Source organism: Salvelinus namaycush, chromosome 21 (genome assembly GCF_016432855.1).
Source record: "Salvelinus namaycush isolate Seneca chromosome 21, SaNama_1.0, whole genome shotgun sequence".
Classification (NCBI taxonomy): domain Eukaryota; kingdom Metazoa; phylum Chordata; class Actinopteri; order Salmoniformes; family Salmonidae; genus Salvelinus; species Salvelinus namaycush.
Window position 1 is genome coordinate 19,148,736 of NC_052327.1, and position 23,442 is coordinate 19,172,177.

Below are 23,442 nucleotides of genomic sequence, written 5' to 3' on the forward strand. Positions count from 1 at the left end.
GCACAACTGGCCAGGTGAGGTGAGTGCAAAAAGGAGCCCCCAAAGAACCAAAAACAGAAATACTGACTCCCGTCTACATTATTAGACTATCCCAATGTATTGTCTCTGATGTCATGAACTTGAAAGGATTCCCCTTGCCTGCCTCCATATTTATCACCACCTCAAAGCATTATTAGTTATTAGGCCTATATGCTATCTGGGGCATATTATGAGTAAGGGAAAGACTCCAGTTAAATTATCCACCATATTTTATATTTTTGCAAGACATTTTATTGACAAGTTGGTTTACTTTTCTGTCAGAGTTGCCATCTTAAAGGATCTTACCAATTTGGAGAACTGTTAAGGCTATGGGTTTGGAAATGAATCTGTTGTGGCACCCCATAATCCGTAGCCATGGTGAGTCATATGGCAAACATAATCCATTATTATCTCACCCTGGATCACAAGCATCCCTATCCCTGACCCTGAACAACAATTTTCCTATAGATAGGCCTATTTCTCAAATAAATGTTGAATGAGAGTAGACCTATCTGGGATTGGTTAACCTACATGTTCTTATTATAGGCCTAGATTAATACTAGGCTATTCAAATTATAATGTATGACGAGGTATCGTCATTGAACACTAAGAGGAAGCTGCTAAATCATAGGCTACTCATATATCAAATATATTGTTACGTTGTAACACCGTGGTGTTTGGCCAAAGTAACCCTAATAGCCTGGAGCTTTGTGATTGACAGGCCCTTGAGGCAATGGGTGTTTGATATGGGCGGGTTTCAAGGAGTGACTATTTCCGGAGTCAAACACACGTGTGTAGGAAAACTGGCGTACTTTATTGTGCGCTCTCTACTAAACCCCTGTACGAGCAGGTAAATACGATTTTGCAATAGAAACAATTAATGTCAATATTTCCACATTGCATTAATGTAACTATGCATAGCTTTGCCCTGGCTAAGCATTTGTGGGCGCATTTGACTAGTCATGTTTCTACTTGGCATGAGCTATCGTTAGCAGGCTAGCTAGCTAGTAGCTAATTAGTCAGTCGAAGATAACATCACAACAGAGGCATGCATCTATGAAATTAAACAGGTTTCCGAACCATCTGCCAGTTGGATGGAACTGGGTACCAACAATGTAGTAGCATAGCCACAGTGTGAAATGTTGTTGTTACACCGTTTCAGAAAGGAAGATACATTCGCTATAACTAAACAGAATAATTAATAATGTCGTGTTTACAACGATGCTACAGTAGTTACCTAATCATCCTGCCAATCAGTCTATGCAATTATTTTTTTTATGTTGGTCTGGAGGGTGCAGGATATGAGGGCCGGTGCGCAAAAAAAGGGCCAGTGTGTTTTTGCGTTACTGATAAATTATTGAATCACCTACAACTGGGCTGCGTCCAGTACTAAAAAAAAGTAGTAGAACGTTCCATTAAACGGAACCGGTGGTGTTCTGAACGACCAGTTGAAAAACGTGGAGGGGAGGGTTAGGGCAGGGTTTCCCAAACTCGGAAAGGGGAGGTGTTAGATGGCCAATCCAGTACCTTGCTAGAGGCTAGTGTTCACAGAATATTTGGTTGGAGCGACATGCTTTGTAAAAAAAATAAAATGCCTTGTTTACATCCATAGGTCCATCAGGAATTCTCTTTGGGTTGCTTTGAGGTACCATACACCCCATCTACTAACTGCTGACATCCGAGCACCAGGTATCTGCCAGATACACAGCTTTTTCTTTAAGGTCCCTATCAGCAATCTGTAAGTCAAGTGTTCAGCACAACTCTCCCATTATATTAAAAGAGAAGTTCACTTTATTTGAACCAAATCTGTATTTTGGATGTAAATGGCATGTTATAGAAGTGCCCAGATACTTTTTTTTGCAATCAATTGTTTTTGAGAAATGTACACTACCAGCTGTATACTTCCGCATGCTCGTTCAGCAGTAGGGGCACAGATAACGTGCTCCTAAAACACCCAAATACATCCTTTTAGAAACAGCAATGCTTTCAGTATTTATAAAAAAAAAAAAAAAATATTTAACCTTTTTTAACTAGGCAAGTCAGTTAAGAACAATTTCTTATTTACAATGACGGCCTAGGAACAGTGGGTTAACTGCCTTGTTCAGGGGCAGAACGACAGATTTTTACCTTGTCAGCCTGGGGATTCGATCTAGTAACCTTTTGGTTACTGGCCCAATGCTCTAACCACTAGGCTACCTGCCGCCCATATAGTGATATACAGTATAGTGATGAAGGTCTTTAGATGTTGTACATATTAAATTGTTTTTCCTAACTAGTGTTGCACAGTATACTGTAACTTTGGTACTTTTGGATACTAGAACATGAAACACGGTTCGGTACTAAAATGTTTGTTTTGTTACTTTCGATACTTCTGTCAAATGTGTCTCATGGATCAAGCGCCTGTCTATCAGTGCAGCCGACCCCTTATTATAGCGCTCACCCTTGCCTGCTCCACTTACTCACTGCTAGCCTCCACTGGGATTCTGGGCTGCATCATGTTAGCTCCCCATTCATGCTGCTCATAAGTAACACACTTGAATAATGCGACACGTTATGTAGAAATGTTGCAACTGTTATTTACTGTTCGCAAAACAATGTCCACACAGGCTAGAACACTTCACAATGCAAGATACAGGTAGATTCCACCTATTATAGGCTACATTTCCTTGCTAGCTGACAGCTAAAGTTGATATTAATTCACTGACCTAGTACTTTGTTTGTGATAATATGCAAACCATCATGCAAAATATGCTGATTTCAAAGCTGATTGCCATCCAAAACTTAATTAATTAACTTATTCGGTCTCTCTCTCATCTCTCCCAAAGATTATCTATTGCAGGGATGGGCAACTCCAGTCCTCGGGGGGGCCTGATTGGTGTCACATTGTGCGCCCCCCCCCCAATTGATTAAACTCAATAACTCAATGTATGCACGCTCCTATTGAATATGCATTTACCTGTATTGTGGCTAGGCCGAGGCTACATCTTGATTTACCCAGTTTATCAATAGAGATTTACCATTCAAAAAATTATTACCATTACGTTGTAATGCAGTTAGATTTGTAAAAACAAAGTCAAATTGATTGTATGATAGGTTTTATTATTATTATTATTTAAATGTAGTGATATTGAACTCAAAATATGCCCAATGATTGAACAGAGCAGTAGTGGTAGTGTTTTGATATAGAGTATCTGGATGGTATAGAGTATTGTCATACTAAACCTGGTATCGAAGTCAAAATTCTGGTATTGTGACAACACCATTCTGAACTTTATCTGTGACTTTATATACCGTTTTGTGCGACTCAAGCAGGTTCAGCTGTGCTGCTTCTCAGTGTTGCCTGCGCATACGCACACGAAACAGGATCTTGGACTACACTGAGAAGTGTCGCTCGAGTCGCACAAAATGGAATTTAACGTTGAGGATACATTTCGGGAATGACACAATTTCATGTGTACATCTAAAGACCTGCGTCACTATAGTGAGTGTTGCCGTTTCTAAAAGGACATATTTGGGTATTTTCGGAGCCATTTGTTCATGTTTTATTTGTGCCCCTGCAACTGCTGAACGAGCCTGAGGAAGTATCTTGCTGGTGGGGCTAGTTTCTCCAAGACAAGTGAGATCGCAAAGAAAGTGTCTGGGAACTTCTATAACATGCCATTGATGTCCAAAATACAGATTTATTTCAAGTAAATTGAGCTTCTCCATTAATTCTATAAGAGTAGGTGTTTGTAGTAGTGGTGTGGATGTTAACAATGACATGCTGAGTGAATTCGATGTCTTCTCTTGCCCCTCAGCTTGGTCCCTATGGCCGACACAGAGCCCATGCTGGTCCCTGCCGCTGGGGGGGAGAAGAGAGCATGCCCTGCTTTGGAGGAGGAGGAGGTTGACCACAACACCAAGAGACCCAGAGTCCAGAAGGAAGAGAAGAACGGAGGGCCCTCTCACAAGCTGCCCCAGGATGAGGGAGAAGAGCCAGAGGGGGAAGAGACGGAGACATTGGAAGAGGATGGAGAAGGGGAAGGGTTGGGGTCAGGAGAGGCCTTTGCAGAGATGATGAAGCATGGCCTCACAGAGCTGGATGTGGGGATTCTGAAGTTTGTCAGTGAACACAAGGGGTTCTCAGGCATTCTCAAGGAGAGGTTAGTCCTGACTCCGGCCCTCCTGAAGAGCGATCTGAACATGGCGTATGTGTTGCTGTGTGTGTTTCGCTATGACTGAGATCAGCTCTTGCTCTGTCTGTGTTAAGGTACTCTGACTTTGTGGTGCACGAGATCAACAGAGAAGGCAAGACAGTGCTGTTGGATGATCTCTCTGTTCCTGAGGAGGCTGAGGTGAGCTAACAATGAATCAGTACATTTCTTTAGTCTTGCAGTTTAGAGTGAAATATAATCTATAAGTCATCATTGTTGAACTTAAACTCTGATGTTGGACTTGTCTTGCAATAGGAGGCCCCGGTAGAGCAGCCAGAGTCCCAGGTTTTCACAGAGGAGCAGAAACAGCAGCTGGAGCAGCTACAACTCTTCAAGAACAAAGAGGACAATGTCTCTATAGAGGTGAGTGCATGCATCGTTTCCACCAAGCCCACTGAAAGTTTATTTTCATTGTATCTTCACATTGTATCATTCTAGTTAAGATGCAAAGTTTACATTTGACCACGGTCCTCAAAGGCAAACTTTAGAGATCAATTAAGTTTTGATTACACGCACACAGGTAGCCGATGACACAAAAGAGAAGCGGACCCTGGTCCACAAGGCTGTGAAGACCCTGTACCCTGGACTGGAGACCAAGACAGAGGAGCGGGAGGGAAAGAAGTTCATCGTGGCCTACCACGCAGCCGGGCAGAAAGCCCTCGCAGGTACAGGAGAGAATGGGAGATGGGTGTCGTGGACATTTTCTGGGTTGTCTCTCTGGTTTAATTCCTATTGCTGGGTGAAATCTCTGTAACATCGATCAAGTCGAACCGAATCAAGTCGCTTTCACGTTCTCTTACTTCAACAAAGAGTTTACATTTCAGAATGGGGAAAGTTATGATTGAATGGTTGGAAAAGGGTGGTGCTGCATGCCCTTGTTCAGCTTGGCCTCATGTCTCTCATTACATGGGGTTCTCTCTAAGCTGAGTAGCTACTGGGTTGGCTATGGGATTATATGTAGGGTGCATGAATGAACAGGTGCATGTGTGAGGTCAACACACCTGCATGATGATGCTGACTAAAGATCCAGACCAAAGATCCTGACCAGTCCCATGGACTGAGAGAGATCACATGGATCTTGATTTTTATCCAGGTTTCTGTGAACTTTTAGATGTTAAAGTCTCCCCAACAAATCAGCAGTCTCTCTCTCGACGTGAACTGGCATGTTTTGCCTCTGAATCAATTCCCTAGGCTTATTAAGATCATTTAAGACGTCGCCGTTTTTCACATGAATCATTTCCTGTAAATGTAGTGGCCTATTCAAAAAGAGCACAACATGGTAGTCATCAAATAATGGCTACTCTGTCATGCCCGTGGAACACTCCTGCTGCACAGAACGGTTTAGACACAACGGCATTCCAACCCTGCATGCTGACCTCGCCACCCCTGCCGGTCTGTCTGTCTAACGGTCCACGACCGTCTTTTAGTAACATTCTTTTATCATTTATATCCTATTCCTTTTGCTCTTCTCTGGGTGGACAGAGGTCAAAGCAGCTGCAGGTAAGACTTTCTCGTCAATGGCAAGGTGTGTAGAATTTGCAGGAAACTAGCTTCAAAACAGCTCAATTTTGTCACTGGTCAACAGGGGGGGGGGGGGGCTCTAAAATATTCGGTCACCTTTAGCCACGCCCCCGCCACGCCCACCACCTAAGCCCTGTTGTTATCCAGAAAAAACGCTGCACATAATAAATAATAAAACCACTCTGATTATCCTGCTTGTTCAATATGGCTACTATTTTATTGGTAAATAGTTTTATTGGTAAATAGTCATTACCAATTTCAGGGTGTAGGCTAAGCTAGAAGAACCCCTGTTAGTTAGTTTAGAGCAATGGGGAATGAGTGTTCGAGGGGAGCATTTCAATTACTGAGGCGTCCGTCTTGGGACATGTATGCAGGATGCTCGTGGCATAAAACAGTTGTTAAAGAAGTGGTTGCTGCTGTCTGTGTTGGGCTCCTTAACAGAGCTGCCTCTGCACAAAAGGATAAAGGAGCCAGATAGTAATTTGAAAAGCATACCAAAGCACTGAATACTGATGTATTCTCTGACAGATGCGGTCTGTCTGCTACTCTGCCTTTATCGCCACAACTCACTCCTGTCCTCCTGTCTCCCTGGCCAGCCCCCAGGAAACACTCCTGGCCTAAGAGCCGCGGGGCCTTCTGCCACTTCGTCCTCTACAAGGAGAACAGAGACACCATGGAGGCCATCAACGTGCTCTCGAAGTTCCTCAGGTAAAAAACACACACAGTTTCTCATAGCATTTTTCCAACAATATGTAAGCAAAACTTCTACTAAACTGTACAACTCCTGATTTTGTGTCTGTTATTTCCCAGGATGAGGCCCAATGTCTTCTCCTACATGGGGACCAAGGACAAGAGAGCCATCACTGTGCAGGAGATTGCAGTTCTCAAGTGAGTGTGGTGGCTTGCTGCTATCAGCAAATACTTGTAAATACGTACTTACTTAACCTATGTTCTCTGTCCCTTCAGGATCACAGCAGAAAGACTGTCTCACCTCAACAAGTGCCTCAATAACTTTAAACTGGGAAACTTCTGCTACAAGAAACACCCTCTGAAGCTGGGAGAACTACAGGGCAATCACTTCACTGTGGTCATCAGGTCAGTGGATACTAGCTGCGCGTGTCGATGTGCGTAATCTCTTTGCTTGAACTTATTCTTTGTAACTCAAACTACTCTCCAATCCTGTTTTGATTCATTGAACAATTAAAATAGCGCAGCAACTTTTAATCTGATCTACGCGTTGCTATTTGTTCCTGGCTGGTTACCTCCCACACAGGAACATCACAGGGACAGAGGAGCAGGTCCAGCAGGCCATGTCCTCCCTTAGAGAGACGGGCTTCATCAACTACTATGGCATGCAGCGCTTTGGCACCACCGCCGTGCCCACACACCAAGTTGGCAAGTAAGGACACGGACTCTCACATATTTGGGTATTGGGTCGGCAGGTAAAAACATGATCCCCTTGGTGCATAGGGTAACCAGCCCATGGGTACGGGGTTGGCAGGGGATGGATGATTGACTGTTGTTGTGTCCCTCTGTTTGGACCAGGGCCATCTTGCAAGACAACTGGAAGGAAGTGATAGATCTGATCCTGAAGCCTCGCCCTGGAGGTAAAACATTTACTGCCTTTCATTTGTCTTTATATCGAATACATGTCCGCTACCAAATGGACAAATCTAAAATGGATAACATTATTGCAGGAGCGCGTGTCAAACGGTTTCTGCCACGGCGTGGCCTTTGTGACAACTGCAGATGTAAAAAGGATGTTTTAATAGAATATGATGTATTGATTTACTGCTCTCCCACTCTCTGCCAAGCGGAGAAAGGTTATTTGGTGAAGTGCCGTGAGGAGTGGGCCCAGTCCCAGGACCCAGAAGCAGCGCTGCAGAAGCTGCCTGTTAAACGCTGTGTGGAGGGACAGCTGCTCCGAGGTCTCTCCATGTACGGCAAGAAGAACATCATCACTGCCTTCGCCATGGTGAGCTGAGCCCGCTTTTACTCGTACAAACTAACTGGCAGACGCACTTTTATAACTGGTCAGGAAGCAATGGCTGTACTCACGCACACTTGCCAAATGGCAATATCAGACATCACGCACACTTGCCAAATGGCAATATCAGACATCACGCACCTTTTATTTATCCCCAAGTTGTTCCAATGGACTAAGTTGTTAAAAGTGAGAAACAAATGTAGCCACACACACTGTCAATTTGTTTGACTTATTAAAGCTGCTATATGTCACTTTATGAACGGCCTGACCAAATTTGCATAGAAATGTGCATTATAGATATGCCATTCTCATTGAAAGCAAGTCAAAGAAGCGGTAGATGTGTTCTATGTGTGCTATTTCTATGCTTCCTGTTATGTTTCGTTTGTGCGTCTTTTACCTTCTGTCTTGCCCGCCAGTTGAAAATGCTATATTTTTGGTTATGTAAAAAATATTTCACAGTGGTTTAGATGGTACAATGATTCTCTACGCTATACTTGCTTGTTTTGTCACAAACTGAAATTATGCGAACTATTCAAATTGTAGCAACCAGGAAATGGTGAAGGAGTTTCTGCTTAGTGCACCTTTTTTAAACTATGTTTTTCTCTGGTTTATTATAGCTGAGGTAACTCCCTGTGTTGGCCCTCTTCTTGTCTTCTAGATCCCTCGTAACAACCGACTGATGTACATCCACAGCTACCAGAGCTTTATGTGGAACACCATGGTCAGCAGACGCATTGAGGCCTTCGGACTGAAGGCTGTGGAGGGAGACCTCGTGCTCAGGGGAGGTGGGTCCTATCTGTTTATGTTTTGTGGGTGTATCTCTGATTCACCAGCGCATGTGGTGATACGTGTGGTTGGAATTCTTGAATAAATGTTCTGTAGAGAAGTGATGGAGCACACGGCCCAGAGTGCCTGTCTCACAGATGGCTCTAAAGTGTAATACATCATGTCTAACAGGGCTTTAGACCACCTGCTGAGCTGGGCTGAGTTAATGTGCTCATTCTATGTAGGGTCTCAAACCAAGTGATGTAGACATCCTCCTATTCACCCGTGGTGTAAAGTACTTTAGTAAAAATACTTTAAAGTACTACTAAAGTTGTTTTTTGGGTATCTGTACTTTCCTTTACTATTTATATTTTGGACAACTTTTACTTCACTACATTCGCTAAGAAAATAATGTACTTTTTACCTATATCCGATATTTTCCTTGACAAAAGAAACAATACTGATAACCGATATTACACATTTTAGCGGCCATTTAAGCATTCTAGTACAGTTAAATAGTTGACACACACGGACGCAGCGGTCTAAGGCACTGCATCTCAGTGCAAGAGGTGTCACTACAGTCTCTGGTTCAAATCCAAGCTGTATCACATCCGGCCGTGATTGGGAGTCCCATAGGGCGGCGCACAATTGGCCCAGCGTCGTCCGGGCCGTCATTGTAAATAAGAATTTGTTCTTAACTGACTTGCCTAGTTAAATAAAGGTTACACACACACCACACTGACCAAAAAAGTTATTTTGTTGGAATTTATGTATGTTCCCATTACCAGTAAAACATAATCAAAATCTATTTCTTTCACTTAATTGCTGTGCTGTTTCGTTGTTCAGTCATTTCATTCTCAACCAGGATTTCTATGGAATGCCGTTGCGTGTCAAAGATAACACTACACTATTTGACGTGTCAAATAACACTATTTGACGTGTCAAATAACACTATTTGACGTGTCAAATAACACTATTTGACGTGTCAAATAACACTATTTGACCAATCAGGACCTGAATGTGACTACACGTCACATTCATACATTTTTTTCGTAGCTGTTACATATTGATTACACCATCACTTGTATTTCATATGTCCCAACGATTCATCGATACGTATGCTATGATGCTGGTAAAGTTGTCTCGCGCATCTACAGTGCTGGTCATAAAAAAGATAGCAAAGCTCATGGATGCAAAGAAAAATCTTCCCCAAAAACATAGCAAAATGACACTGTTTCAGTAGCTATAGTTAGCTAGCTAGCTAGGTGTCATCATCTAAAATAACCCTAATTTATGATACACTTATTTGATTAATGGTGGTCAGACCCATCTATCTGAAGCTAGCCACAATAGTGGACTTTGCGGTTAGCCTTCAAAATAAAAGTATGACATAATTGTACTATTTGTATTTATTTGCTGTCAATGACATACTTTTATTTTGAAGGCAAACCGCAAATTCCACTATTGTGCCTAATGCTTATAGCTTCACAACACAACCTGGTCCGGTTGAGCGTCACTAGCCAGATGAAGCTAGCTTGCTGCTTATAACGTTAGCTTTGGGCAACAGGGTTACATAGCTGGCTAGCTATTTTCATGAACTGAAGTTCAATTTCAATAGGCGAACAACAAGTGGCAACTCAGCTAATACTTACTCACAAGTATTCCTAAATCACTGCTAAGAATAATGAAAATGACTACAGTTTCTACTGGTCATTGTTTTCAGGTTGGTTGTATTGGTGCTAGCTAGGTACCAAGCTAAAGCTAGCTACCCCAGAAGTTGCGGTCGAACAAATTATGCTTTATTACTAGCGCAGTATTGTGAACACATCGTTCGTGGCCGGTGTTTGCTTATTTGCAGACTTTTGTACAGCTTTGACAGTGCTACTGTATATTTTTTGACATGCAAAGACCCAAATGGCGTTCCATAGTATGTATGCCGTGAAGCTAATAGCAGTGATGCTATTACTGTGTAACTCCGGTAGGGCAGCATCTGAAAAATAACGCATTGGTAATGTGTACCGGTGCTCGACCAGTCGGCGAAATCCAACATCACCCACGACAGAGAACGGTTGATTGTCAAGTGCAATGAATTACATTATCTTGGCTTTAATGGATTTTTCCTTTGAGTTGTGTCGCTGAAATTGTCTTACTCTTTCAAATGACTGCTCGACTTGTTGACTGCTCGATCCACACAGCAGACATTGTGGGCTAGGTTAGGAATGCTGTATTGCACGAGTAGCGCAAAATTTTACGTGGCATCATTACGTCATGTACCTATGTTATATAGGTATGCACAGTAGCTTTGACATCGTTTTTTAACATCAACGTTAAACTAGACATCGGGCTGATAGCGATGTTGGCATTTTTAGCTAATATCGTCCGATTCCAATATGTTCACCGATATATCATGCATCCCTACTATCCGTAAATAAAAAAACAAGAAAAAGGTTCCGTCTGATTTGCTTAATATAAGGAATTTGAAATTATTTATACTTTTACTTTTGATACATAAGTACATTTTAGCAATTCCATTTACTTTTGATACTTAAGTATATTTAAAACCAAATACTTTTAGAATTTTACGCAAGTAGTATTTTCCTGGGTGACTTTCACTTTTACTTGAGTCATTTTCTATTAAGGTATCTTTTACTTTTACTCAAGTATGACAATTGGGTACTTTTTCTACCACTGCTATTCACCCACTTATCTCCAGGCACTGCATTCGTGCTGTCCGCAGCAGAGGCCGAGACCCACTCTATCCAAGACGTGGTGATGCCCCTACCAGGGTTTGACGTCATCTACCCCACTCACCATGGTAAGAGAGCCCTGCATCCTCCCACCATGTCAGGGCAAAGTCTCTATCCCTCCCTTAAGCTCTCCCCTCCCCCATAATCGGAAACAATCTCCTTAATCCTCTACCTTACCGAACGGTTTGTCCTGTCTGAACTAGTTTAATTTGGCTTGTTTGCCCTTGCATGAACTAGTTTCATGTCAGGGCAAAGACTTATCCTGTTGTCTGGGGTGTTACAAGCAGAGGTGAAGAAGAATTTCAATCCGTGGAAAATGATATCTCCCGAGTGGCACAGCGGTCTAAGGCACTGCATCTCAGTGCTAGAAGCGTCACTACAGACCCTGGTTCGATTCCAGGCTGTATCACAACTGGCTGCGATTGGGAGTCCTGTAGGGTGGTGCACAATTGCCCAGCGTCGTTAGGGTTTGGCGTGGTAGGCCGTCATGGTAAATAATAATTTTTTCTTAACTGACTTGCCTAGTTAAATAAAAAAATAAAAAAAGATCTCTGGAGTATTCTATTCTGTTTTACTGTTCTATACTATTCAGATATGTGGTTGAGGTGTGTGTTTCAGATGTGATTGTGTCTTTTCCTCCTGTTCTGTAACAGTGGGTAAGGGCTACAGGGAGATGCTGAGTGCAGATAACCTGGACATTGACAACATGAGACACAGGGTGAGGGACTACTCTCTGGCCGGGGCCTACCGACGCATCCTCATCAAACCCAGTGACGTCAGCTGGTCTGTAACACTCGCTGTCACCTCAGTATCAATTTATACATCTATTTTCAGTCTTAGCTAACTATAGGAAAAGGCGAACGAATAGTGTTGGAGACGTTTTCGTTACACATTCTAAATGCATAAAAAGGAGCTGTGGATTGCTTCATTTTTACCTTGATAATGTGATTGCCTTGTATAATATTTCCTCCTCTACATTACTGAGTTGTGTTTCTTGTATCATCTCTTTTTCTATAGGGAGGTGATTAACTATGAGGACCCTCGTGTCTCCCTGATCCACACTGATGTGGAGAAACTAGAGGACCAACCTCCCCCAGTCTTCAACAAAGGTATGTTCTAGTTTCATCCTGTTGCTGTGCATTAATCAATATGTGGTACCTTTCCATTCACCTTGTATCTGTACTCCATGAAATTGAAAAACACTCTTGGTGGTGTGTTTCTCCTAACTCTTTCTCTCCACCCACCAGAGGGGAAGTACAGGGCTCTGAGGATGGAGTTCTCCCTGCCTCCCTCTACCTACGCCACCATGGCCATCAGAGAGGTGCTCAAGATGGACACCAGCATCAAGAACCAGACTCAGCTCAACACCACCTGGCTAAACTAATACAACAGAACTGGGCCCACTGAGCTTCATATAGGGGCTCCTTTTCCAGGTTGCCGAGCAGTCTGTCCTTTAGTGGGTGTCTACTTACTGTATGTGAGACTAACAGTCTATATTGTATGTGTGTGTGTGGGTGGGAGTGTTTTGGTACTTTGACATGCCAAAGGTCATTCCTCTCAAGGTGTGTCAGTCAGGGTGATGGGAAATCTTACCTCATCCCACGCTACCAAGAGTAACAACTCTGATATTATATTGTTACTACTCTGATTATTTTCTTAGTTTCTTCATTTTTTTTATCAGGAAGTTTTTACTGTCTTTTAAAGCTTTGCGGCACTGGAGAAATTCAGAGATATGTTTTTGAAACAGCTGACGTGCTACAGAAGCACTTTAAAGGGGCTGTGTAGAACAGTTTGTGTAACCCATGGTGGTGCTCTGACACCCCTGCTACTTCCCAGGGTACTACAATGACCTGACCCTGGTTGTACAGAATTACTGTTTGCTTTTTTAACTGTAAAATGTTTTTGTTTTTTGGAAACCAGCTCTCTTACAGAGAGAGAATTAAAATGTTGAGTGCAAATGCTTTTTGTTACGTTATTCATGGACTTGGATAAGATGCATCATTCTGCTCTAACATGTGCCACTGTTAGGGTATTATCTTGAACTTGTAAAGTTGCCTATAGTAACTATTCATAGTAGGTGCTGTGGAGCTGACCATCTGGCAGGGGGGCTGATGCCAGCTGGCTGTAGTCACTGAATTCATCGCCTGGCTCCAATCTAATTTGTTTGACTGGATCCTGTCATCAGCCAGTCACCCTGGGATACTGAGGGTCTCATACGGTTTTACATGATTTTTCTCTTCTGTCGTGCTCTGAAATACTTCAGATTTCATCATATTGGAATTCGTGTATGGTGATATGGTACAGTCACATTGACACGTTATTTTCTAGCAGGACTGGTGTCTTATGAGTGACCGTCAATTGTCTTTTTTTCTCAAGCCCTAAATCATACCAACTCATACCACAAGGGGGGGGGGGGGGGGGGGTGGATTTACGAAGACATAAAGCTTTCATTTTTACAGAATAATTTATTTTGATTGAGCTCAACAAATGTACATCGCCTTAAATCATTTTCCAAATCCACTTGTGCTATTAATACCAAAAAACATAATGAAATTCAAAATATATAAATGTAACGGTACTCGTTGAGGACCAATCAAATCTGTCTTGTGATCACTCAACACAACAAAGATGTCTGCGCCGTTGGCAAGAAAAGCGCGATGAATGTGTTTCCCTGAAGTCGAATCTAAATTCGTATATCTCGAATTTACAGGTAGCTATCTACATTCCGTCAACTTTTCTTTAAAGTTGTGATCCATTCTGCCATTGAAGTCGCGAATACTTTGTTGAAAGATGTCGTCTGGAACCGCTTTGATTTATGATGAGGAGATGACTCGCTACAAACTGCTATGGGTTGAGTAAGTCTTGCTTCCTTATTGTGCATTTTGTTGTCCTACACACTGCAGTCTAGCGAAAGAGAGCAAAAACTGATATCTATATCAAAGATTATGATAACTATCGTTCTGCTGTGTGTGTACGTATGAGTGGGTGAGTCAAATATAAATAATTTTATCGGTCGCATACACACATTTAGCAGATGTTATGGCGGATGTAGCGAAATGCTTGTGTTCCTAACTCCAACAGTGCAGTAATACACACGAATCTAAAAGTAAAGAAATATAGAAATATTAGGACAAGCAATATGTTTATGTGTACTGACCTGTGTAGGCTGCGTGTGAGTGCACTTGTTCAAAAGTGTTTGAGTGCACACTGTTAGCTGGGTCATTCCTGTTATGTGGTGCCTTTTCAATCCCCAAGAAATAAAACTTTAGTGTAAAATGTGTATTTTACCTAAAAACACAGAGATAGTGCATTCGGAAAGTATTCAGACCCCCCTATATTAGTATTCTAAAAAGGATTAACACGTTTTACCTCCTCGTTAATCTACGCACAATAACCCATAATGAAAAAGCGAAAACGGGTTTAGAAATGTTTGCAAATGTATTCAAAAATACAAATAAATCGTATTTACATAGTTATTCAGACCCTTTACTCAGACAGGTTGGACAGGGAGCGTCGCTGCACTAATTTCAGGTCTCTCCAGAGATGTTAGATCGGGTTCAATTCTCGGTTCTGGCTGGCCCACTCAAGGACATTCAGAGACTTGTCCCGAAGTCACTAATGGGTGGTCTTGGCTGTGTGCTTAGGGTCGTTGTCCTGTTGGAAAGTGAACCTTCGCCCCATTCTGAGGTCCTGAGCACTCTGGAGCAGGTTTTCATCATTGATTTTCCTTTTGGCAAACTCCAAGCGGGTTGTCATGTGCCTTTTACTGAGGAGAGGCTTCCGTCTGGCCACTCTACCATAAAGGCCTGATTGGTGGAGTGCAGCAGAGATGGTTGTCCTAGAAGGTCCTCCCATCTCCACAGAGGAACTCTGGAGCTCTGTCAGAATGACTATCGGGTTCTTGATCACCTCCCTCAGCCAGCTCTAGGAAGAGACTTGGTGCTTCCAAACTTTTTTCATTTAAGAATGATTGAGGCCGCTGTGTTCTTGGGGACCTTCAATGCTGCCGAAATTTGTTGGTACCCTTCCCCAGATCTGTGCCTCGACACAGTCCTGTCTTGGAACTCAACGGACCATTCCTTCGACCTCATAGCTTGGTTTTTGGTCTGACATGCACTGTCAACTGTGGGACCATATAGGCAGGTGTGTGCCTTTCCAAATCATGTCCAATCAATTGAATTTAACGCAGGTGAACTCCAATGAAGTTGTAGAAACATCTCAAGAATGATCAATGGAAACAGGATGCACCTGAGCTCTTTTTCAAGTGTCATAGCAAAGGGTCTGAATACTTATGTAAAGAAGGTATTTCTGTATTTTATTTTTAATACATTTGCAAAAATTTCCAAACTGCTTTCGCTTTGTCATTATGGAGTATTGTGTGCAGATTGAGGGCATTTTATTTGTATTCATTTTTTTGTATTCATTTTTGAAAAAGGCTGTAATGTAAAAGAAATGTGGAAAAAGTCAAGGGCTCTGAATACTTTCCGAATGCACTGTGTGCACTTTTATGCATTTTTACCATTTTGTTTTCAGTGGATGTAGGCGTTTTTGCCATCTCCCCAGTGCTATTCATCGTCTTCTACGAGAAATATAAGCCATTAAATAATAAAATATAAAAAATATTTATTCATTATTTTATAGTCCTACTTAAAATATCTGTCATCACTACTCTTCTCATGATTATTTTATTTGTTACCGTATTTAAGAATTTACGTGTGTCATAAATGCGGAAGACACATTTCAGTTGAATGCATTCAGTTGTACAACTGACTAGGTATCCCCCTTTCCCTGATTTCACTTTCTCCCCTGTTAGTTGGTAGTGATACCCATTTAAAAAACAGCCCCTTCCCACAATGACATCACATTCAGGAAGTGTCAATCTTTTTTGGGGCAGGGAAAACAACAGTGCAACGCTAGTAAGTATTAACACTCGGTTTTATCTACAGTACCAGTCAAAAGTTTGGACACACCTACTCATTCCAGGGTTTTTCTTTATTTTTTACTATGTTCTACATTTGTAGAATAATAGTGAAGGCATCAAAACTATGAAATAACAGATGGTAGTAATCATGTTGTAACCAGAAAAGAGGGAACAGAGAAAAGGAAAAATAACAAGAGATTCCAATGCATCAAGGGAAATTCCAAATCTCCTGGCTCAAAAGTGAATGCCATGCTGAGACCTCATCCTGTCCAACCAACCATTAGAAGAACCCTTCTGTTGCACTCATCATTGGTTGAAGACATTTATTATAACTAAATATCGCAACACCAGAAAAGAAAGGGAGAGGCAGATTGCAAGAGTAACTATTGGGAACATAGTGAAGAAGTACCAACTCCAAAGGCTCAACCAGACTAGGTCTTTCAAAGAAGAGGGTTGGATTGGCTGGAGATGTGTGTACGAAGAACTGCTGAATCCAAGAAGGGATGATGTGTGACGCACGACTACAGGGAGGAAACAAGCTGTCACGCCAAACATACAGAAGATTCAAAAAAAAGGTTGCTAACCGACAATGAAGAATCTACACAGGAAACTCCTGTCAGAAAGTCAAGACTCAATCTCCTACTCTTTCTTCTGCACCTATAGGCCGTTTTGAGTTGTGGCACCAACGGAAGCTGATTGTGAGGCATGCCAATGTTAAACCCACGAGAATCTCCAATTCATGGCTGACAGCTGTGGGCTTTTATCGTCCAAAAACTGCAGCGAAAGACTCAATGAAGATGCATCAAGTGATACGTGTGTTGCCAGGTCACATCAAGTACAGAGACACAACCTGTCTCTGCCAAAGAGATGAGGGGGGTCACGGCCTGTCCCTGCTTTGAGTTAAAAGAAGCAACTCTAGAATCTGCTGAGTCTCTGAGATCTGCTGTTTTTAAAAAGATAAAGTAAATAGAAAATGTAATAAATTGAAAGTGATTCTAATTATAAATGTTTTATTTTTATTTTTGACCATTTCACAGATTTAAAAGTGCATAATATATCTTTGTTTAAATATTTTGTTTATTATTGGTATTAGTCCCACCCTTCATTCCACCCGGATAGGTCAGTGTTTTTAAAATAACAATTGGACAATAACATCAAATGTTATGTATATCTTTGTGGTAACTTGTCGAGATAGAAGGGGTCAACTACATATGCAAAACTGTTGACCAAATTCTGTTGTTATTCACTCTTATTCGGGAACATTTTTGTGCAAATGGTTTGGAAAATAACACACGTTTCGCTCAATAATCATTGATTTATAATTATTTGGCGAAAATAAATCAACGTAGTAGAGTAAGGAACATTTGATTACTTAGGGAATCTAAATCTTGATATTTACATGCATTGTTAACACCTTCAGAGAGTTATATGTAACTTCTTCTTAATAGGGGGCGCTGTTTTCACTTTGGGGAAAAATTGTGCCCAAATTAAACGGCCTCGTACTCTGTTCTAGATCATATGATATGCATATTATTATTACTATTGGATAGTAATAGTTTCTGAAGTTTCTAAAACTGTTTGAATTATATCTGTGAGTAAAACAGAACTCATTTGGCAGCAAACTTCCAAATAGGAAGTGAAAATTCTGAAAATGGGTCTCTGTGTAAGGCCTTGCCTATTCAATTGCCTTGTATTTATGGATCTGTATGCACTTCATACGCCTTCCACTAGATTTCAACAGGCAGTAGAACGTTGAATGAAGTCTCTCTGGAGGGTGATTAAGTAGAGGAAATATGTCATGTTCCGTGTGTGAACCATATGCCTATATTTATTAGGATTTAAGTGCCTGAGCTTGACCAATATGTTTTTCTGATAGTCAAACATGTCCCTTTTCTGATAGAATACAAAACAGATGGAAAATCTATACTTTTTCTTTCACATGTGGTCCGGAAGGCACCGCAGAGTAGGAATGACCCGGCTAATTATTTGGCTTACATTTGCATGTCCTCTCTTCAGCCCGGCTTGTAAAATTGAGGTCCCTGAGCGTCTGACTGTCAGTCACACAGCTCTGCAGGAGGAGGGTCTGGCTGAGCGCTGTGTCTCTGTGCCTATACGCCAGGCCACCGACGCAGAGATCCTACTGGCTCACAGGTGAGTCTATCACGCACACGCATGCACGCACGCACACACACACACACACACACACACACACACTGCTCTATGTCGTGCCTACAGTGAGGAGTACCTGGAAGCAGTAAAGAAGACACCATACATGAGCCTTGATGAGCTGAGGACATTCACCCAGCAGTATGGGGATGTCTACTTCCACCCGGTGAGATGACATGGACAGTCAATCAATCAACTAATCGCTGCATTGTCTCAAATGGAGAAGATACAGTATAGTGCACATAATATAGAAAAGCACAGAATGGGACCTGACTATGAGGCTGACCGAATCAGAGTTAGCATTGTGAAACCCATGTTCTCTGCTTGTGTTTTCGCCTCTAGAACATCTACCATTGTGCCAAGTTGGCCATCGGGGCCACTCTCCAGCTGGTGGACAGTGTGATGACGGGGAAAGTAAGGAACGGCATGGCCTTGGTCAGGTGAGTTTTAACCACGGAGGAACAGAATGCATATGGGTTTGTCCTGTTTTATTTACAATGCCGCGCAAGGTGTCATGGACTTCCTGTATGCACAGTTACAGTATCTGGTACTCAGGATTCACCTCCCTCTCCCACCTCTTTTTTTTCATCAGACCCCCAGGACACCACAGTCAGCGCAGTGCTGCCAACGGCTTCTGTGTGTTCAACAACGTGGCCATCGCTGCCCACTATGCCAAGAAACAGTACGGTATCAAGAGGTGAGCAGGGCCTGAATAGAACCCACTCTTAACTGATTCCATTGTAGGGCATTGAAAGTAGAAGAGTGGGCGAATGTGTGTTAGTTTTTCTCCAAATGTTTTTGTTCCCCCAGGGTGTTGATAGTGGACTGGGACGTGCATCACGGACAGGGGGTGCAGTTCGCTTTTGAGGATGACCCAAGGTGAGTGTCTTTTCTTGATCCTAACTGTACCTTTTGTCTGGTAATCAATCCTGTCTGATCTGCAGATTGCTCTGACTGACACCCCTCTTCCCCCCCAGTGTGCTGTACTTTTCCTGGCACCGCTATGAGCACCAAGGCTTTTGGCCCAACCTGAGGGAATCAGACTATGACAGTGTGGGCAAGGAGAAGGGTGCTGGCTTCAACATCAACGTACCCTGGAACAAGGTGAGTTCCATAGAAGTAGAATTCTAGAAGTCCTTTTAAATCAAGGAGCCCTGCCTACCATACAGTACTTGTTACTTTCTCAGTAGCATTATGCCTTCAGTTCTCAATTTGATCTCTTGACTGGTTACAGGTGGGGATGGAGAACAGTGATTACCTTTCTGTCTTCTTCCATGTTCTCCTACCCATCGCATATGAGGTGAGGCATTCTCCCAGGTCAGAATCGGCAGCACTCACAAAACGTGTGCGACGTTCTCTCTCTACATATCAACCTCAAATGATGACTGAATGAAATGAATGCTCTTTGTTCCAGTTCAGTCCAGATTTGGTCTTTGTGTGTGCAGGCTTTGACTCCGCCATTGGAGACCCAGAGGTAAGGCATTCTACTGCTTAAATGAATGACCAACTAATATAGGCCTAGACACTATTGTTATGGTTGTACAGTATAAGCAAGCGTTCTTTTATGCTTGTGTCCCAGGGTCACATGTGTGCCACCCCAGACATCTTTGCCCACCTGACCCACCTCCTGAAGTCCCTGGCTGGGGGGAAACTGTGTGCTGTCCTGGAGGTGACGGTCACTCATAGACTTATGATATTTAACGGTGTCACTCTTTTCTGAAATGAGTCACATTAACAAAACAGGAACTGTTTTTGCTGTTTTTTTGTACCTCGATTCACTCTATAAAAAACTATTTTAGGGAGGGTACAACTTGACCTCACTGTCCCAATCAGTGTGCCAGACCGTCCAGACCTTACTCGGAGATCCCGCCCCCCAAACGTCAGAACTGAACGGCCCATGTGAGAGGTGGGCTGACGTGTCAGTCACAGCTTTAAAAAAGGCTATAACCTAAATAGCTTGTACAGTCAGTTAACGCACTGCATTGTGTCTGCCACGTTCTCTCCGTCCCTGCAGTGCTCTGGAGTCCATTCAGTGTGTGAGATCAGCTCACAAGCCGTTCTGGGCCTGCCTCAAACACACAGGTACTATATAACATCACCCTCTGATCACGCTCAGATCTCATCACTTCATTTACAACATATCAACCTGATTTACCCTAATATAGCTATTAATCTTATCTTTCCTCCCTCCCTCCTTCCATTCACTTCCCTTCCAGTTGCCCCACCCGTGTCTGAGCCCAGCACTAAACGCTGTAAGCTGGCAGAGAAGGAAGAGGGTGTGCAGGCTGAGGAGGGTCAGAAAGAAGAGGGGGATGGTCAGAAAGCGGAGGAAGAGGAGGTGGTGTGGATGAAGCCTCCGTCCCGGTTGGCTCCTCCGGTCCACACTGAAGTGGCAATCCCTGCTGACCTGGAGGTCCCTGACAGATGTGACCGTGTGAGGTCATCACTGGCCCCAACTCTTCAGATACTGCAAAGACTAAGGTCTGTCCCTAACCTATACTCCTGAGATACCTCAGAGATTTAAGTCTGTCCCCAACAAATGTCCCCAGATACATTCACCACCCACAGATACATTCACCACCCACAGATACATTCACCCACAATAATGTTAAAGCTGCAATATGTAACCTTTTAGCCAACTTGATCAAATTCACATAGAAATGTGTGTTATAGATCTGTCCTCATTAATATCAAGTCTAAGAAGTGGTAGATCTGTTCTATGTGCGCTATTTCTATGCTTCCTGTTTTTGCCGTCTTACTTTCGGTTTTGTATACCAGCTTCAAACAACTGAAAATACAATATTTTTGGTTATAAAAAATATATTTTACAGCGGTTTAGATGGTACAATGATTCTCTACACTATGGTTGCTTGTTTTGTCACATAAACGGAAATTAAGTAAACTATTCGAATTTTAGCAACCAGGAATTGGCGGTGCGTTTTCTGCACAGTGCAACTTTTAAAGTATGATCATAGTTCCTGTTTAATCAATTTGTACTTTTACTTTGATAATATGAATACACGTCGTATTTATTGGACTCCAATGTTTTTGGTGAAGCTTCAATAATACTGTCTTATTTTATAACCAGGGATAACTTTTTTGAAGGGTCGGCGGAGGAGGAAGCTCTCATGTCTCTCTGCAGCGTCATCGCGCTCTTTGAAAAGATGAAGAAACAAGAGGTGAGCTGTGTTTAGAAGCTAAGAGTAATTTCATCTTACTCATCAAAAGTAATTTGCGTTGTGAGTCATTACATACATCAAATGCCCTCAATTGTTGCACTGCATCAATTGCACATAACTTTTGCCCGTGTGTTTCTTTAGTTCCAGAACATTTTATGTTGTCTTTGTTTGCTTGTGATGAAGTAATGCAACACATTGCTATTCCTGGGGCTGGAACATGATGAATACACAGAGGGTATTGTGTGTTTATGTATTATGAACTGAACTATGGGGCTATTATTCCCAGCACCACAAGTTGTAGAGAGATGGTGTGGTTTGGCCTCTGATATTTGGTCAGTGATTTGGCTTTGGCTAACCTGGCACTTTGATGCTAACTATCTGTCAGATTCGTAACGGTCTGGCGCTGGTGCCTGATGTCTCCGTGGCGATGCTGTGTGCCGCGCAGCATGCTCGGATGTCTCTCACCAACCGGTATACACCGTTTATGACCTTTGACCTTGAGTACATTCTCAATACTGGACATGCATAAGCCAGCAGAGAAACTGGTGGCGAACACTCAGTTGGTGAGTGTTTTTCTCCTCACAGGTTATTGCTGGTGTACCTGGGGGATGGGGAGATCCCGACATACATCACTGAGGACGGGTGAGAATGTTTGCACAGTAACCACACAGAGTAACCACACAGTCATAAATACCCTTCTAAACCATAAACATCTCCTTCACCTTTCTCTTTTAGGAAAGCACTCGTGGTGCAGATCAGCAGTAAGGAGCCAGAAGAGCAGAAATCCAGATATCAGGTTTCTGTGTGTCTGAAAAAGGTACAGCAAATTATTTGGAAAAGGAAACGTACTCCTACGACATGATTCTCTTGTTGAGCTTGCCAAGGTTTTATGTAAGAGATGTATGTTATTTTCTACCTTATTTTAATGCACAGCATCTGTTGTGTACAGTGTATTATTACAGTGTGTGTGTGTGTGTGTGTGTGTGTGTGTGTGTGTGTGTGTGTGTGTGTGTGTGTGTGTGTGTGTGTGTGTGTGTGTGTGTGTGTGTGTGTGTGTGTGTGTGTTTGTGTGTGTGTTTGCGTCCCACCACAGGGCTGCAGTGATGTGGCGGGGTTGATGCAGGCTGTGCTGTGCCTGCTCCTGCCTCTGGCCTATGAGTATGACCCTGGGCTGGTGCTGCTGGTGCAGGGGCCAGGCAGTGAGGTGGGGAAGGCAGCCTGGGCACAGATCACCAGCCTACTCCAGGGCCTGGCACAGGGCCACACACTTGCCCTTATACAGGTGAGAGGGACACCGAGGGAGTGAGGGCCCCACTTTGACTTGGTCCTAGCTATGCAGTTTTAAAGTATTTTGAATTATGTTTTTTCTCTGTATTTTTTTCACGTCGTATGAGTTTTGCAGGGATGATCCTCTAACATATTGTTGTCACATCCCAGGAGGGTGAGAAGGAGGCTGTAGGGACCACAGCAGCCTCTCTGCTGGGGGACCCTGCTCCCTCTCTGGGACCCCTGGGGGCCCCTCTCCCTGAGGACATGGAGGCCATGGAGAGCCTGAGACAGAGGCTGCAGACACACTGGGGACTTCTGCAGAATGCAGGTGAACAAATGATCACAGCCTCTAAGGAAACCTATTCAGTTACTCAAATGGATAATAACATTTTAGAAAAACAAAATAGTTATTAGTATAGACACCTCAAGAAAATACTGACCCCTCAGATTGTTAATACATTTTTGTCCTTTTAAAGCTGCAAAGGGGAAAGAAGTCGAGGAAAAAGGACAGAACCAGGACTGAAGTAATCTCCACACCAATTGGGTTTGTGACCAGGGGAGAAAATCCATCTCCCAGGCATCCATTTTTATACTGTTTGTAATTTTGGTAATTAAAAACAATTAAACCATCTGTTGGTCATTCCACTATCTAGTAATTGAACATGTCTGAAACTTG

At 42.7% G+C, this 23,442-nt stretch overlaps 2 protein-coding genes across 5 annotated transcripts; both read left to right on the forward strand.

Moving 5' to 3' along the window:
• The first annotated feature begins 792 nt into the window (after window positions 1–792).
• Window positions 793–13,189, forward strand: LOC120066157 (pseudouridylate synthase 7 homolog). 2 transcript variants are annotated; one of them, XM_039017318.1, is made up of 17 exons: window positions 793–868; window positions 1,631–1,707; window positions 3,816–4,160; window positions 4,268–4,352; window positions 4,467–4,574; window positions 4,732–4,876; window positions 6,329–6,440; window positions 6,543–6,620; window positions 6,699–6,827; window positions 7,006–7,131; window positions 7,278–7,339; window positions 7,547–7,707; window positions 8,378–8,504; window positions 11,198–11,299; window positions 11,885–12,014; window positions 12,249–12,340; window positions 12,479–13,189. In XM_039017318.1, exons 3-17 carry the CDS (start codon window positions 3,826–3,828, stop codon window positions 12,613–12,615), a joined length of 1,929 nt encoding a protein of 642 aa, XP_038873246.1. In that variant the 5' UTR covers window positions 793–868; window positions 1,631–1,707; window positions 3,816–3,825; the 3' UTR covers window positions 12,616–13,189. The 2 variants fall into 2 exon arrangements, with proteins under 2 accessions (XP_038873246.1, XP_038873245.1); XM_039017317.1 differs by having other exon boundaries at window positions 799–868; window positions 1,631–1,756.
• A 656-nt stretch (window positions 13,190–13,845) lies between these two features.
• Window positions 13,846–23,397, forward strand: hdac10 (histone deacetylase 10). 3 transcript variants are annotated; one of them, XM_039017319.1, is made up of 20 exons: window positions 13,846–14,086; window positions 18,169–18,303; window positions 18,388–18,484; window positions 18,661–18,758; window positions 18,911–19,015; window positions 19,129–19,197; window positions 19,296–19,422; window positions 19,553–19,618; window positions 19,733–19,792; window positions 19,898–19,987; window positions 20,118–20,224; window positions 20,333–20,400; window positions 20,535–20,799; window positions 21,407–21,497; window positions 21,883–21,968; window positions 22,083–22,139; window positions 22,233–22,314; window positions 22,591–22,779; window positions 22,935–23,094; window positions 23,243–23,397. In XM_039017319.1, the coding sequence occupies exons 1-20, from the start codon at window positions 14,022–14,024 to the stop codon at window positions 23,287–23,289; spliced, it is 2,064 nt and encodes a 687-aa protein (XP_038873247.1). In that variant the 5' UTR covers window positions 13,846–14,021; the 3' UTR covers window positions 23,290–23,397. The 3 variants fall into 3 exon arrangements, with proteins under 3 accessions (XP_038873247.1, XP_038873248.1, XP_038873249.1); XM_039017320.1 differs by having other exon boundaries at window positions 13,846–13,941; XM_039017321.1 differs by lacking the exon at window positions 18,388–18,484 and having other exon boundaries at window positions 13,846–13,941.
• Window positions 23,398–23,442: the final 45 nt, after the last annotated feature.